Source organism: Hippopotamus amphibius, chromosome X, assembly GCF_030028045.1.
Source record: "Hippopotamus amphibius kiboko isolate mHipAmp2 chromosome X, mHipAmp2.hap2, whole genome shotgun sequence".
Taxonomy (NCBI): Eukaryota; Metazoa; Chordata; class Mammalia; order Artiodactyla; family Hippopotamidae; genus Hippopotamus; species Hippopotamus amphibius.
This window is the reverse complement of record NC_080203.1, coordinates 91,649,237-91,664,819: the sequence shown is the minus strand read 5'-3', so window position 1 is coordinate 91,664,819 and position 15,583 is coordinate 91,649,237. Positions and strand designations below refer to the sequence as shown.

At 47.9% G+C, this 15,583-nt stretch overlaps 1 protein-coding gene and 1 non-coding gene across 5 annotated transcripts in view; both read right to left on the bottom strand.

Annotated features, from left to right (window-relative positions):
* Positions 1 to 11,488: 11,488 nt before the first annotated feature.
* The window catches only part of LOC130842311 (melanoma-associated antigen D4), a 129,501-nt gene continuing 125,406 nt past the window's right edge, over positions 11,489 to 15,583 (bottom strand). For all 4 annotated transcript variants that reach the window (XM_057718948.1, XM_057718946.1, XM_057718945.1 and 1 more), the window contains 8 exons: positions 15,484 to 15,563; positions 14,993 to 15,084; positions 14,278 to 14,357; positions 14,150 to 14,192; positions 13,664 to 13,726; positions 12,588 to 12,702; positions 11,874 to 12,316; positions 11,489 to 11,694 (listed from right to left, as the gene is read on the bottom strand). In XM_057718948.1, the coding sequence (XP_057574931.1) occupies positions 11,882 to 12,316; positions 12,588 to 12,702; positions 13,664 to 13,726; positions 14,150 to 14,192; positions 14,278 to 14,357; positions 14,993 to 15,084; positions 15,484 to 15,563 (908 nt within the window). In that variant the 3' untranslated portion in view covers positions 11,489 to 11,694; positions 11,874 to 11,881. The remainder of the gene's footprint in view (positions 11,695 to 11,873; positions 12,317 to 12,587; positions 12,703 to 13,663; positions 13,727 to 14,149; positions 14,193 to 14,277; positions 14,358 to 14,992; positions 15,085 to 15,483; positions 15,564 to 15,583) is intronic.
* Positions 12,948 to 13,076, bottom strand: LOC130842800 (small nucleolar RNA SNORA11). The gene has a single exon (XR_009050577.1). It is a non-coding gene; the product is annotated as a small nucleolar RNA SNORA11 (small nucleolar RNA).

Genomic DNA, 15,583 nt, shown 5'->3' with positions numbered 1-15,583 from the left:
TGTCATCTTTGATTTCTTTCATGAGTGTCTTATAGTTTTCTGAGTACAGGTCTTTTACCTCCTTAGTTTGGCTTATTCCTAGGTATTTGATTCTTTTTGTTGCAAAGGTGAATGGGATTGTTCCCTTAATTTCTCCTTCCGATCTTTCATTGTTAGTGTATAGAAATGCAAGAGACTTCTGTGTGTTAATTTTGTATCCTGCAACTTTACCAAATTCATTGATTAGCTCAAGTAGTTTTCTGGTGGCATCTTTAGCATTTTCTATGTATACTGTCATGTCATCTTTGAACAGTGACAGTTTTACTTCTTTTCCAATTTGGATTCCTTTTATTTCTTTTTCTTCTCTTATTGCTGTGGCAAGGACTGCCAAAACTATGTTGCATAGTACTGGAGAGAGTGGACATCCTTGTCTTGTTCCTGATCTTAGGGGGAATGCTTTCAGATTTTCACCATTGGGAATGATGTTTGCTGTGTGTTTGTCATATATGGCCTTTATTATGTTGAGGTGGGTTCCCTCTATGTTCACCTTCTGGAGAGTTTTTGTCATAAATGGGTGTTGAATTTTGTCGAAAGCTTTTTCTGCATCTATTGAGATGATCATGTGGTTTTTATGCTTCAATTTGTTAATATGGTGTATCACATTGATTGATTTGCCTATATTGAAGAATTCTTGCATTTCAGGGATAAACCCCACTTGACCATGGCGTATGATCCTTCTAATGTGTTGTTGGATTCTGGTGGCTAGTATTTTGTTGAGGATTTTTGCATCTAAATTCATCAGTGATATTAGTCTGTAGTTTTCTTTTTCTGTAGTATCTTTGTCTGGTTTTGGTATCAGGGTGATGGTGGCCTGCTAGAATGAGTTTGGGAGTGTTCCTTCCTCTGCAATTTTTTGGAAGAGTTTGAGAAGGATGGGTGTTAGCTCTTCTCTAAATGTTTGATAAAATTCACCTGTGAAGTCATCTGGTCCTGGACTTTTGTTCGTTGGAAGATTTTTAATCACAGTTAACAATTCACTTCTTCACATATTTGAGTCTTAAAATCCAAACACATGATCCATCTCTCCATTCATTTACTTGGTGGTGAATTTCTCTCTCGGCAATTCCTATTGTGTATCATTTTACAACTTCACTCACATTTTGTTAAATTCACCTGTAAGTGGCTCATATTTTGCATCAATTATGGATGATGTTTTTGTTTATGATTCTAATTGTTTTTACAATAGATAACTGTAATTGATTTTTGTTTACCGACCTCATATCCCGCAACCTTGCTGAGATCACCAGCAATAGTTCTAGTAATTTTTTAAAAAGATACTTAAAGATTTTCCATGTGGGTGATTATTTCATCTGTGATTAAAGACAATTTCACTCCTTCTTTTCCACTTTGTATAGTTCAAGATATATTTTTTGTCATTTTTTTTGCTCTTTATTGGAGTATAATTGCTTTACACTGTTGTGGCAGTTTCTGCTGTACAACAAAGTGAATTGGCTATATTTGTATATGTATCCCCATATCCCCTCCCTCAGCCATAAAAAGGAATGAAATTGAGTTATTTGTAAAGTATGTTTTAAAAATCTTGCCGTAATGCGCTGGTGAGGACTGCCAATCCGGTGCTGATCAGGAGTGTTGAGAGAACTTAGGGGGAAAGCTTTCAGCTTTTAACTGTGAGATATATTTTAGGTGACTTTTATCAGTTTGAGGAGTCTCTCCTATTCCTGGTCTCCAGAGAATTTTTAATCTGAGTGGGTGTTACATTCTGTTAAATGCTTTGTCCGAATTACATAAGTATCCTCTTGTGGCTATAACAAATTACCACATACTTTAGTGGCTTAATACAACACAAGTTTGTCATCTCACAGTTCTGGAGGTCTGAAGTCTGAAATGGGTTTTACATGGCCAAAGTCAATGTGCCTACAGTGTTATGTTCCTCTGAGGCTACTAGGGAACAATCTGTTCCTTGCCTTTCCTGTGTTAGAGGCCACCTCTCCTCTTTGGATCCTGCCCCTTTCTCCATGTTCCAAGGCAGCAGCATAGAGTCTTCCAACCTCTGTCCTCTCTGACCTCTGCTTTTGACATCACATCCCCTACTCTCTCTCACTCTCATTTTCCTGCCATGCCCTTATAAATAAGGAACTTTGTGATTGTATTGGTCCACCCAGATCATCCAGGATAATCTCCACATTGCAAGATCCTCAACTTAATCACATCGGCAAAGTATTTTCTGTCATGTAAGGTAACATATTCACAGGCCACAGAGATTAATGCGTAGATACATTTGGGCGGCATTGTTCTACCTAGGATGTGCATCATTTGAGATAATGGTATGGCTCTCTTTTGTAGTCTATTAATATGATTAATTTCATACATCGATACCCAAATGTTCAAGAGAACTTACATTTTGATAGTAACCCCCATTTGGTCATAAAAAATGTGTTTTATGTATCATTGCCTTCTATTTGCTAACCTTTTGTTACCAATTTTTATGTCTACATTCTTGAGGGATATTGGTTTGCAGTTATATTTTCTTGTAATGTCTTGGTCTGGTTTTGGTATAGGGATAGTTTGCTATAAGGATAATAGCTTCAGAGAGTGAACTGGGAAGTACTCCTTCCTCTTCATTTTTCTGACAGAATTGTGTAAATTTGGCACTATTCCTTCCTGAAATACTCTGTAGAACACAGTGAGACCAACTGTGCCTGGAGTTTCCTTTGTGGGAAGATTTTTAGCCAAAGATTCTATTTCTTTAGGAGATATAAGGCTACTCGAGTATTCTCTGTTTTCTTGAGCGTGCTTTGATAGACTGTACCTTTCTAATAACTTGTTCATTTTCTTCTATGTTGTCGATTTTTAAAGTGAAGTTTTTCATATTATTATTCCCTTATTGTTGTTTTAGCATTTTTGCACTCTAAAGTCATATCTCCTCTACTACTCCTGATACTGGCCACTTGTGTCTTATGTATCAAAGCTTTCTTTCTCACTTAGTCTACATCAAGTTTATAAATTGTATAAATCTTTGGAATGAACCAGCTATTGACTCGTATTTTCTCTGTTATTTCTTTGTTTTCCATTTTATTGATATCTTTTTTTTCATCTTGTATAACTGTAACTTTATTATTTTTTTTAATTTTTTATTTTTATTTTATTTATTATTTTGGGGGGGTACACCAAGTTCAATCATCTGTTTTTTTTTTTTTTTATTTTATTTTATTTTATTTTATTTTTTTTGGTGGTACACCAGGTTCAATCATCTGTTTTTATACACATATCCCAATATTCCCTCCCTCCCTTGACTCTCCCCCCACCCTCCCTCGAGTCCCCCCCACCCTCCCCGTCCCAGTCCTCTAAGGCATCTTCCATCCTCGAGTTGAACTCCCTTTGTTATACAACAACTTCCCACTGGCTATCTATTTTACAGTTGGTAGTATATATATGTCTGTGCTACTCTCTCGCTTCGTCTCAGCTTCCCCTTCACCCCCCGCCCCCTCCCAAACCTCGAGTTCTCCAGTCCATTCTCTGCACCTGCGTCCTTGTTCTTGCCCCTGAGTTCATCAGTACCATTTTCAGATTCCGTTTTCTACTTTCTCTCGGGTTAATTTTTACTTCTTTTGGTAGCATCTTAGTTTTGTAGTTCATTGATGTTATCCCTTTCTTCTTTCCGAAAATAATCATGCAAAGTGAGAATTTCTCTCTAAGCACTGCCTTAGCTTAATCACACAAAAGTTGATATGTTGTGTTTACATTTCCCTTTAGTTCAAAATACTTTCAAATTTCCCTAGTGCCTCCTCTTTGTCTGTGTGTTACTTTGAAATCCTTGTTAAATTTCAAAGTTTGGGGATTCTCTAGAAGTCTCTTGCTATGGACTTCTTGTTTCACTCCACTGTGCCCAGAGGACATCCTCCACATGACATCAATCCTTCTTCATTGATGGAGTATTGTTTTATAACCCAAAAGAGAGGCTCTTTCTTGACACATTCCCCATGTGCCTTGTGTGTATTCTACTGTACTGAGTGGAGTGTACTATAATTAGGTCTAATTAGTTGATAGTGTTGTTAAAGTTCTCTGTATAATTATTGGCCTTCTGTCTATTTTCTATATCAAAATCTCGGAGAAAAATGTTTGAAATTTCCAACTATTAAATATGTTTGTCTGTCTATATCTCTTTTTAAGGCCAGTCAGTGTTCCCTCTGTGTAATTTAAAGTTCAAATATCCAGTGCAAGGAGGACTGCTGTGCTTTCCTGAGTAATGAGCCCTCTTTTTCCATTATTAAATATGCTCATTTATCACTAGGTAACACTCCTGATCCTAATACCTACCTTATCCGTTATTATACCTTCTCTTTTTTCTAACAGTTCACCTTCACATGGCATATCTTTTTCAATCCTTTTTCATTTAATCTATCTCTGTCTCTATATTAGAGTGAGTTCCTAGTTAACAGCATACTATGGAATCTTGCTCCTATTCTATCTAGAAATCTCGGCCTTTAATTTGCAGGGTTTAGAATATTTACATTTAGTTTGAGTAGAAATCCGATTGGCTTTAAATCCATCACTTTATTTCAAGTAGATTTCTTTCCTTCCTTCTTTTCTTTTTCCTTCCTTCTTTCCTCCCTTCTTCCTTCCTTCCTTCTTTCCTTATTGACTTTGTTTCCTCATTTTTTCTTTCACCCAATTCCCTTGCCATCTTACGTACTGCTGATGTGGTTTTCAGTATTCCATTTTAATCTGTATATGTATTATTTATTCCTTTTGTTTTATATCTAAGTGGTTCCTGTAGAGAGTATACTATACATATTTCAATTTAGGCATTTCGTCTTCAAAGAATAAGATTCCTTACACACACATATGTCTTTATTTTTATAATCCCATCAATTTGCTTTTGTTTCCATACAATGCATTTATATGTATATTATATCCCAGATAATGCATTGCTATTGGTCTTGAAAACATTCAGTTAACTTTTAGAGAAAGAAATCTTTTAGAATCCCTTCCCCTCCCCGATTCCACCTCCCACGTATTTACCATTTCTATAGGTACTTTTTCCTTTGGGTTGATTTGCACTTATATTTGGCATGGTTTTCATTCATCCTAAAGAAACGCATTCGATATTTTCTATTGTGCAGGCCGCTGGTGGACAATCCTAATACTTTTTTTTGGTTTGACTGAAAAAGACTATTTCGTCATCATTTCTTTAATTTTGGTTTTAAATTAATGTTCAGTGACATAGACTTCTTCTGGACGTCCAGTTCTAGGAATTTCAGCACTTGTATAGCTGCTTGTAACCACCATCACAATCAGTATTCAGAACATTTCTGCAACCCTCAAGAAGTCCCCAGTGCTACCCTTTCGTAGTCATGCTCTACCTCCACGCCTCACCACGGCACCACCAATTTGCTCTCAGTCATGACAGTTTTGTCTTTTCAAGACCGTCCTACAAATGGAGTCATTTAAAAAGTAATCTGAGACTGGCTTCTATCACTGAGCATAATGTTACTGAGTTTCATCCACGTTGTTGACTGTATTAATAGTTCATTCCTTTCTACCACTGAATAGTATTCAATTGTATGGGAATAATGCACTTTGTCGAAGGACATTTGGGTTGTTGCACAGTTTTGTTGATTATGAACAGAACTCTTGCTACAAACATTTGTGTATGGGGTTTTGTGTGAACTCACCTTTAAACTTCTCTAGGGGAAATACTTTGGGGAGAAGTTGCTGGTCACGTCGTGGCTACGTATAAGTTTAACCTCATATAGGAGCAATACAACTCTTTCCATAGTGGCTGTGCCACTCTGCATTCTCATCGGTAACCTGTGGTAAATCCAGTTGTTGCCTATCCCTAGCATCATTTGGCATTGTCAGGTGTTTTTGTTTGTTTGCTTGCTTGCTTGCTTGCTTCTTTGTTTGTTTCTTGCTTTGTGTTGTTTAGTTTTGTTACATTTGAGCATTTTTAAGATAGAAAGGCTGGTATTTCACCTTAGTTTTAATCTGCATTTGCCTGAGAGCCAGGGAAGTTGCACATCTGTTTGTGTGCTTAGTTGCCTGCTATGTATTCTTTTTATTGAAGTATCTCTTTAAGTATTTTTTCCACTATTTTCTTTCTGCTGCGTTTTGACAGTTCTTTATATATTCTGGGTACAAGACCTTTGCTGGATATGTAATTTTTAACTACATTCTCCCAGCCTGGGATTTGTTTTTTCCAACCGTTAACAATATCTTTCACAGAGGAAAAGGGTTTTTTGGGTGTCATACCTAAAACATCCTTACCAAACTCCAGGGTGAAGATTTTGTGTTATTTCCTTCTAAAAGTTTTACAGTTTCACGTTCCTGGTTTACATCTAAGATTCATTCTTAGTGGCTTTTAGGGTAAGGTGTGAGGGTCTTTTTCTTTCAGATGGACATCCAGTTGTTCCCACACATATGCTGAAAAGCCAGTCCTTTCTTCGTTCAATCACCTTTGCAGCTTTGTCCAGAACAAATTAGCTGTATTTTGTGAAACTAGTTCTGGAATCTTCCCTCTGATTTATTTTTGTGTGTGTCTGTTGCTTCACCATCGTCACACTGACATTTGTTTACTGCAGTTTTGTAAGTTTTTTTTTTTTTTTGGGGGGGATACATCAGGTTCAATCATCTGTTTTTATACACATATCCCCGTATTCCCTCCCTTCCTTGACTTCCCCCCCTCAAGTTTTTTTTTTTTTTTTTTTTAGTTTTGTAAGTTTTAAATGAGATAATGTGACTCCTCCAATTTTATTCTTCTTGTCACAATTGTTTTGCCTCTTTTAGTTCCTTTTACTTTCTGCATAGGCTTTAGAATCAGCTTGTTTACACCTACAAAACTGGATGCTGGGAGTTTTTTATTGGAATTGCATTAACTCTACAGATAAATTTAGGGAGAACTGACATCTTCACTATGGTAAATATTCCAATCCATGGTCGTAGTATGTTCTTCCATTTATTTAGGTCTTCTTTTATTTTTTTCTTCAGTGTTTTGCACTTTACAGCATGAAAATACCATGTGTCATTTGTTAGATTCACAACTAAGAATCGCCCTTATTTATGAGTGGTACGTGGTATCACTCTCTCTCTCCCTTTTCAATTAATTAATTAATTAATTAACTTAATGGCTGCGTTGGGTCTTTGTTGCTGTGCTGTGCATGGGCTTTCTCTAGTTGCGGTGAGTGGGGGCTACTCTTTGTTGTGGTGTAGCGGTGGCTTCTTTTGTTGTGGAGCACGAGCTCCAGGCGCATGGGCTTCGGGAATTGTGGCACGTGGGCTCAATAGTTGTGGCTTGTGGGCTCTAGAGCACAGGCTCAGTAGTTGTGGCGCAGGGGCTTAGGTGCTTCGCAGCATGTGGGATCTTCCCGTCCCAGGGCTCGAACCTGTGTCTTCTGCATTGGCAGGTGGATTCCCAACCACTGCACCACCAGGGAAGCCCAGGTATCACTCTCTCAAGTTTCATTTTCCAACGCTTCTTTGCTACTATATAGAAATATGATTGATTTTGTGCTGTAATCTTGTATCTTGCAATCTAGGTAAATTCACTTAGTAGTTCTAGGAGATTTGGGTATATCTGCGTGATTTCAACAGAGACAATCGGCTTGTGAATTGGAACAATTTTACTTTAGTCTACTGATTTGTGCCACAGCATGGATGAATTTCCAAAGCATTGAAGCAGAGGGGAAAAAAAGGCAGACACAAGAGATTACATATTGCATATTTATGTGTATATCAGGCTCTAGTAAAGAGCATATCTAACCTATAAGCAATATAGAGAGGAGATCAGTGGTTGCCTAAGGCTGGATGTGGATGGTAGGGATTCACTGGGATGGGGTATAAGGGAACTTTATCAGGTGATGGAAATGTTCTCTTTCTTGACTGAGGTGGTAGTTACATGGACGGTAGCATTTGTCAAAGTGCATGGAACTGTACACTTAAATGGACACATTTTTATTGGCCTGAGTACAACTGATAAAGAGAAGCCTTGACTGTTAATTTAATTGGGAGGAACTCAGTTTGCAAATGAGCAACACCCAAAACGATGACCTCTGATAATGAAAATCTTCAGGGCTTTATCAGTCATTGCAATGTTCTCCTTGTGGGCAGCAAGCAGGGGACTCTTGCCAGCCTCTGCAGTCCTCCAAAACCCGCCCACACGCAGAAGAGCAAAGTGTGCTTGGGACAAGAATGTGAAACTACAGCTGAGGTTGGACACCATTTCCTGGGAACACCCTTCTGCATTGATTCTTGCCCTTGCCCTTGTCCCTCCTGCGTTGGAACCTTGTGCCTGGGGCCCTTCCCAGCCCTCCCATGCCTCCCCCCCCACCGCCCCCCGCTGGGGAAGGAAGCAAGAGGAGGAGATGTGTGAGGTGGCCTGATCCTAAGGCTCCTCCTCTGTGTCCCAATTCCGATTCCGGGTGCCGGGACCCCTCAGTGTCCTCGAGAGCTCCAGAGACAAGCTAAAGATAATTTGTAGCTGCTGCCTTCCCGAAAGGCACATGATTATCTGGCTCTCAGCTCTCTCAGATTCCTGGCTAAAAGCAGTGCGCTGCTCATAGTGAAGCTACATCTTCCCACCTCTTCCCTCCCTGCTTTCAGAAGGCTCACTTTCGCCTAGACTTGACCTCTGTTGCCTCCTCCATCCAGGCTGCCTGAAGTAGCCACATGCTCTAATCCCTCCTGGTTTCCAGAGGCCTCCTACAAATGAAGACGTCTATGGACACTGTAGGGGAGTTCGCTTGCTCCACAACCCCATCAACTCTTAGTATCCACAGTCTTTTTAATTTTCTTCTTTCATGTGGTCTTTGGGTGTGTACACCACATTTCACTTATTGAACTTTGTAACCCGCGGAAGGGTCAACCGTTTCAAAATAAATTGCATGTATTTGCTGAACCCCATACTAGGGCAGCTGGCCTGGAAAGGGACTGTTGTGTCACCCTCAGGTGTGAGTCCATTTCTGACGAGGATGCCGAAGCGTTGGCCTCTCCAGGACACAGGAGTGAGGATGTGTCGGGAGGCTGGGTAGGCAGTGGCAGGCCTCAAAAGCCCAGGATGAACCTCGGAGGCAGGGAGGCCATGAAGGGTGGGGTTCTGGCTCAGGGAAGAGAGATGGGGAGCTGTATGGGTTGCCTGGGTGGTCAGGAGGGTGGGTGTCTGCAGAGAGGAATGAGAGGCGGGGGTGTCACCCCACGACACTGTGAGTCCCTCGAGGGCAGTGGCAGCGGGCTGCAGTGGGCAGAGCACACATGTAGCCTCAAAGTGCCCTGGGCTCCAGTCCCAGCACTGCCACTTCCTGGCTGTGGGGCTTAGGGCAAGTGTCTTCCCTCTCAGAGCCTCAGTGTCCTCACCCATGGAGTGGGCCTGATCATCCCATCCTATCAGGGCTGCCTGGTGAATGACATCAAGGCCGTGTGAGCAATTGCATGTGAATATTCAGAACAACTGTATACGTAATCGTCAGTAACTGGAAACAAGTGAATCGGTGAATGCTTGGCCGTCAACAAGTGTCCCAGGAGTCAGAGGGCACAGGCCTGTGTTGGGGAGAAAGCTGCGGGAGCTGCCAAGGTGCATGCACACCTCAGCCAAGGCCCCGGCACACAGCAGGGCCTCAGAAAACACTTGCTGAGACCTACTGTGGGCCTTTGTGGTGGGGGAGCCCATGGAAGGGCTGTGGCTGGGGCGGGAGGGAGGCCTGCCTTGGTCTCATGGTTGCCCTGTGGGTGAGGAGGTCGGCCGCCTCTGAGGTGACCATCCTCGGCTTCTGGGGGACCCAGGGCCTGTCTGCCATCCCCAGGGCCCTCTTTCCTCCCTGTTCCTGAGGCCGCCTCTCTGCTCTCTTCCTCCCTCCCCACCCTGCTCTCAGCACTGCCCCCTGCAGAGTGTGGGGGAGCAGGGCCCAGGTGAAGACCACCATGGGGAAGGGGTGGAAAGGGAGAGTGCTGCAAGCCTGGAGGCCCAGGGAGGTGGTGCCTTCCCCAGCACCCTGTCTCTGAGGGCTGCCCTCTCCTTCTTTCCAGATGAGCTGCCTTATCTCAGGTGCCCTCTGCCCACAGTGCTCCAGCTCATACCTGTGGCTTGTGGTGAGCGCCCCACCCTTGTCCGTGAGAAGGCAGGTGCCTACTGCATGCATAGCAGGGTCCTGGAGGTCCCAGGGCGAGGGAGCCAGAAACATTCCAGTGTCATTCATCATGCCAGGGCTGGGTTCCCAAGTCCCGGACCATCAACCTGGAAACCTGCACCCTGAAGGGGACTGAATCTTTGTCAGAATCACAAAGTGTCCACGGGGCCAAGCATCAACCCAGCAGCCAGGGAGGCAGAAATCAAGCCACCAACAAATAAGGCAGAAACCTGCGTGAAGCCTGTCTTTAGGGGAGGGGTCCATACAGAGCCTGCTTCCTGGGGGTGCGGCCCAGGCCGTCCCTCAGCAGGGCTGCACTAGTGGTTGAGTGCTCTGCTGCTGCTCTCTTGGACTTGTTCATCATTTTTGAGCAAGGTGACCAGCGTTTTTGTTTTCCACTGGGCCTGGCAAATGATGTAGCTGGGTCCGGGTCAGGATCCAGGTCTGGCTGAGAGGGTGGAACCCCTTCTTGGGGCAAAGAGGCAAGCGGCGGGGTGGGGGCGGTGGGGTGGGCAGGCCAGGGTCCTTAAGCTACTCTCTCCTCCCTCTCAGCCCGGAGCCTCGTCGTCCAAGCTGCGGACATCACTGGGGGAGCCAGAAAAGCCCCAGATTGCCCCTTCGTGCTACAGTCCTTCCCAGGGATCCAAAGTGTCTCTGCCCTCACTGTCGTCCACCCGAGGAATTAAAGTTCTAGCCTCAGCTCCCGCAGGGATCACACAGCCCTTGAAAACACAGGGACCTAGGCTGGCCTTGGCCTCACTGGGAGAGCCCTGCTTCCATGGAGAAGAGCCCTGGAGCCTCCCAAAGGGCCTCGGGTCATGGTCACAGGCAATGGGCTGCCCAGGTCTGCCTGCAGCTTTCTTTCATTAAATCGGCTCTCGCGGCAATAATGGCTCCTCCTTCTACCTGCTGGAGGGGTGAGAACGTCACTGTGAGGCCTACCTCATTGTCCTTAAAACTCGGTCTGAGAGCTGAGGTCTTGAAATTGGGTGGATGATGAGGGAAGGATTCCAGGACAGCGACTCCAGAGATGGGGCAGAGGTGGGTCCTGGGGGATGTCTGTGGACCCTGTCCCTTGGTGGGAGGGACAGTGGCACCAGCTCACAGTCCTCCACCCCACCCCTTCTCCTGTGGACCCCCACTGGCATTTAAGCGGGGCCACACAGCGCAGGAAATCATGAAACTGTGTGGACTGAAGCCCCTGGAAACTCTTGGTCTCCACACTCAGCTGGCATCTCTGCCCCTCCCAGCGCCCGGCCCACCCACACCCGCCTGCCTTTTAGGCAGAGGCGGCCCCCGCCTGTCCCAGAGGGCCTGACCATGGGCCAGTCAGAGCCACACCTGCCCAGGAAAAGGAGGAAACGTCCGACTGATTTTGCAACTTTAATGTAACACTGATACCCAAAACACGACAGCACGACAAAAGCACACAACGAAAGCAGGAAGGGCAGAGAGCGCGTCATCTTGCATGCCATCTTCCGGGGATGGGGAGAAGCTGCCTAGAGTGCTCTGTCGGGGAGGGGGCAGAGGAGGCACTCTGGCTTGGCGGGGGACTGCTGCAGCTCCTCAGCGCTGCCTGGAACCGGGAGACACAAAAGCCAGAACACAAGTGTCAATACACGTGACCCACGAGGGATAGGAAGGACAAACCAAGTGTCTTGTCAGGCTTTCCTCGTTCCCCCACGACTCCCCAGGCCTCCCCCTGACTCCTCCCAGCCCCTCCACACCCCATCCTTCGGAGTCTCACGTAATGACCTCCAATCTTACTGAATCCAGGAGAAGAAGCTGGCACTGGTTCTGGCGGCGTTTCTGGTCCGGATGGTGGAGCTGGTGCTGGGGCCATCGAGCATGCTGGTGCTGGCCGCACCACTGGTGCCGCTGCTGACGCCAGCCCTCCAGGTGCCTCTCCTGTTGGCACGGTTGCTATTCAGAATGTACTGATGGTATCTGGCCCAGAAAGCGAAGGGGATCCTGGACCAGGCGTCGCCAAAGTCTCCGTCCTCATCCCAGGTCAGGAGTTCGACCTGTATGTCGTCCCAGCTCCACCGTCCAATCAGAGCTTCCTCCCCGATGTTCATCTGGGCCCTCATCTGGGCCCTGGCATGTTCCTCAGCCATATCCACATCCATCGTCTTGAAAGCATCATCCACAGCCTCCAAGAAATGAGCCCTCCATTCCCGGGGGTCTCGGTTCTGATACTGCGATGGGAGAACAGCAGCCGTCGGAACAGCTACCCCACCTCGCTCAGCACCTGCTTCCTGCCATACACCCTCCTGAGCACGTTGTGAAATCAGGATAAGAACACACACAACTGGAATCGGGCTCCCGTTATTCTGTGCCAGGCCTGAGATTTCGCCCCATCCACTCACTACGTCTGTGAACTTGTGTCAGTGACTTAGGAACCTTTCTGGGCCTCAGCGAACAAACAAGGTATGGGAAGCTCCAGCCAGAACAGAGGCTCTGCCTTACCTGGGCGATGAATCTCAGCACCCTCATCTTGCTGGTCTCGTGGCGGGCGCGGAGGCCCCAGAGGAACTCATACTCGGGTGGGCTGCTGTTGGGGATCTTCTTGTATTCCAGGTACCTGCGTGAGAGAGGAAAATAAACTTCTGCTTCCAGCCAGGCAGACCTGTTGCTGCACCAGTGGCTCCCAGGTGGCCCCTTCCCAGCCCCGAGGCTGCAGCTCAGCTGCTGCAGGAGGCCTGCCCTGGCCCTGCAGTCCTTGCCTCGCTCCCATGCTTGCTCCCAGGGTTTGTGCCTCTGAAACTGAGGTGCTCACACCCTTACGCCATTGGTCCTGCCCAGCAGCTGTGTGGAGGTGCAGGGGGCATGTGTAGAGTATTTGTTCATAGGAAGGCCACGAGTTTGGTGCCCCTTGTCACAATAACCCAGATTCCTGTTGGGTGTGTTGCAAACAGAGGAGTCATTTCTTCAGGCCCCCTGGTCTGAGCACACCCCACCACGGGGCTCATCCATGGCCTGGCTGAACCCTGGGGCAGTCGACCCCAGAAAATGACTGTAAGGGAAGAAACAGTCAACCGAGAGCAGTGGACTCCATGCATACTCTTGACCATCTGTATGTGTGTATGTGGCGGGGCTGGGGGGGTGGTGAACATGCACACGGGCCTGTGTGAGGGCACACGAGATCTCCAAGCACTGAGGATGGGGTGGGCCTGGGCTAGAAAGTCAGCAGGGCTGGGCTCCAGGCCCAAACAGGCCTTATCCCAGCCAGGGCCATGCTCAGGCTTCCACTCTCTGAGCCCCAGCCTCCTGAGATGTAAAGCCGGGGACACGGCCTAGAGGGCGGGTGCTGAACGAGATGGGGGCTGTACCACCCCACCCAGTGTTCACAGTCAGCACGTGCTCCCTTTCCCCAAGCCTCCTTGGAACTGTCCTCCCCACAACACTCACATACCCCCACCCCACGCTCACGCCAGACACCCATCCCTCTGGTGTTAAGACATGGGCTGGGGAATGGCTTCCTCAGCTAGAGCAGCACACGAGGAAGGCCTGAGTGGGAGGCAAAGTGAACTGTCGATACTCACTTCTGCTTCACAAAGTCCTCTGTAATGAGTTTCCTCAGATCGCCCAGGAATGGGTGCCTCACCCTGAGTGCAAGGAAAGGAACGCACGACTAGAGACGGTGGCAGTGCCCGGGGTGGGCAGGAGCGCTCCCAGCAGGACTGAGAGCTTCCCAGCCCTGGGGGGGGGGGGCGGTCCCCATGGACGCCCAGGCCGGCAGCAGAGGCCAGATGGCCACTTGTCAGCGATGCCCCAGGGAGGGGTTTGACGGAGCCCCCAGGTCTGATGGTTTCTCTTAGCTCTCATCTGGGAATAGAGAGGGCACACGGAGCGGAGGGGGCGCGGCTCAGAGTTCAGGACCGTTTCCCCACGCACCCTGGTGGGACCCTCTGCGCTCTACCTAGTCCAGGACGCCACACCCCACAGAGCCCACTAGGCTGCTGCAATCCTGGGGCCTCTTGTGCCCAAGGACACACTGAGGAGCGGGAGCCGAGAGACCCCAATCATACCCGGGGCGCAGTCCCATCTTGCGTAGTGCCTCCCAGAGGACAGCTGCAAGGGGAGATGAGGTAACGAGAGTTAAGCACACGGAGGTGAGACGGTGGGCAACCCCCCAGCTGCAGGTCCAGCCACTCACCCTCGCTGGCACGGTTGCCGTTCATGAAGATGACGCCCAGAATCACCAAGAGGAGGCTCAGCCTGGGAGTGTCCTTGGTCCTGGAGGTGTAGAAAGAGGGATCCTGTCCAGCAGCCACTTGCCCAGGGCACCACAGCCAGCTCGCCCAACTAGCCTCTCCCAGATTGCTGGGCTACAGGGCAGTTCCTCCCCCTCTGTGAGGCTTGCTATACCTGGTCAGGACAATTCATTCCTCGGCCTGAGACTGAGTCCCTTCATCCATCAAATGTGGATGCTCACACCTCCTCCCAGGGTTCTGCCGAGGATGGGGTGAGGCAGGGAGCAAACGCTTGGCAGCCCTGGGTCCAGAGGCACATCCAGACCTTCCCTGCCCTTTGTGCACTGCGTCGGGAGCACAACTCCACTGGAGCACCACCGCTCTCACCCCTCCCGAGGCCCAGAGTGCCAAGCCCTGGCCAGGACCTTAGCAGGGAGAGGCAAGCAACACACCTGCTTTCCTACGAAGATGGGCATGGCGACGGGTGGGCAGGGGTGAAACCCGGAGAGCAGCAAAGCCTCACCCCACGATACTGCCCCTACCAGCCCTTAACTGCCCAGCACTGTTAACTCTGGGTGGGAGTCGTGCTAGCTGCCCCCCAACCCCACTTTCCCGTTTCTCTGAGAGGAGGCAGGAGGCACCACCGAGGAAGGCCACCACTCTCCTGCGCTTTCTCACTTTCCCAGGAGGCGGGCTGACGAATCCCGTGTGCAGACAAGAATGTAGAGGTGTTCTTCCTTGTCGATTTCCTTCAGGTGGATGCCGAACTTCTACACGGGGCAGAAAACAGAATGTCAGATCAAACATCCATGCTGGGTGTCCTGCAGGCAGTCACTCAATTCCCTGTTGGAACTTTTCCTTGGCGGGGAGCCCCAAGCCCTGGGGGAGGAGGAAGGGAGGCCGCGGAGGAAGAGCCCTGCGGGAGCACTGACACTAGCTGAGACAATGGGGTCCACCTCAGGAGACCACAGACACTCAGAGAGCACGAGGGGCAGGAAGGAGGGAAGGAGGCACACAGAAGAAGCTCTCAGGTGGAGAGGCCAGGGAGGCCTTCCTTCCAGGGCACAGCGTCCCTGCCCTTGGGCCTGGAGGGGATGCAGGGAGCAAGGGTTCCCTGCTGCTCCTGCCCCACAGAGCTGCCCCCCCACCCGCCACTGCCCCACACCCACCTTTTCCAGAGTGTACGTTGCTCGTTCAATGATCTCAGGGAAATGTTCGTCGTATTCTCGGATGACATCCTTTAGCATGTCTGCAGGAGGGGAGGGGTGG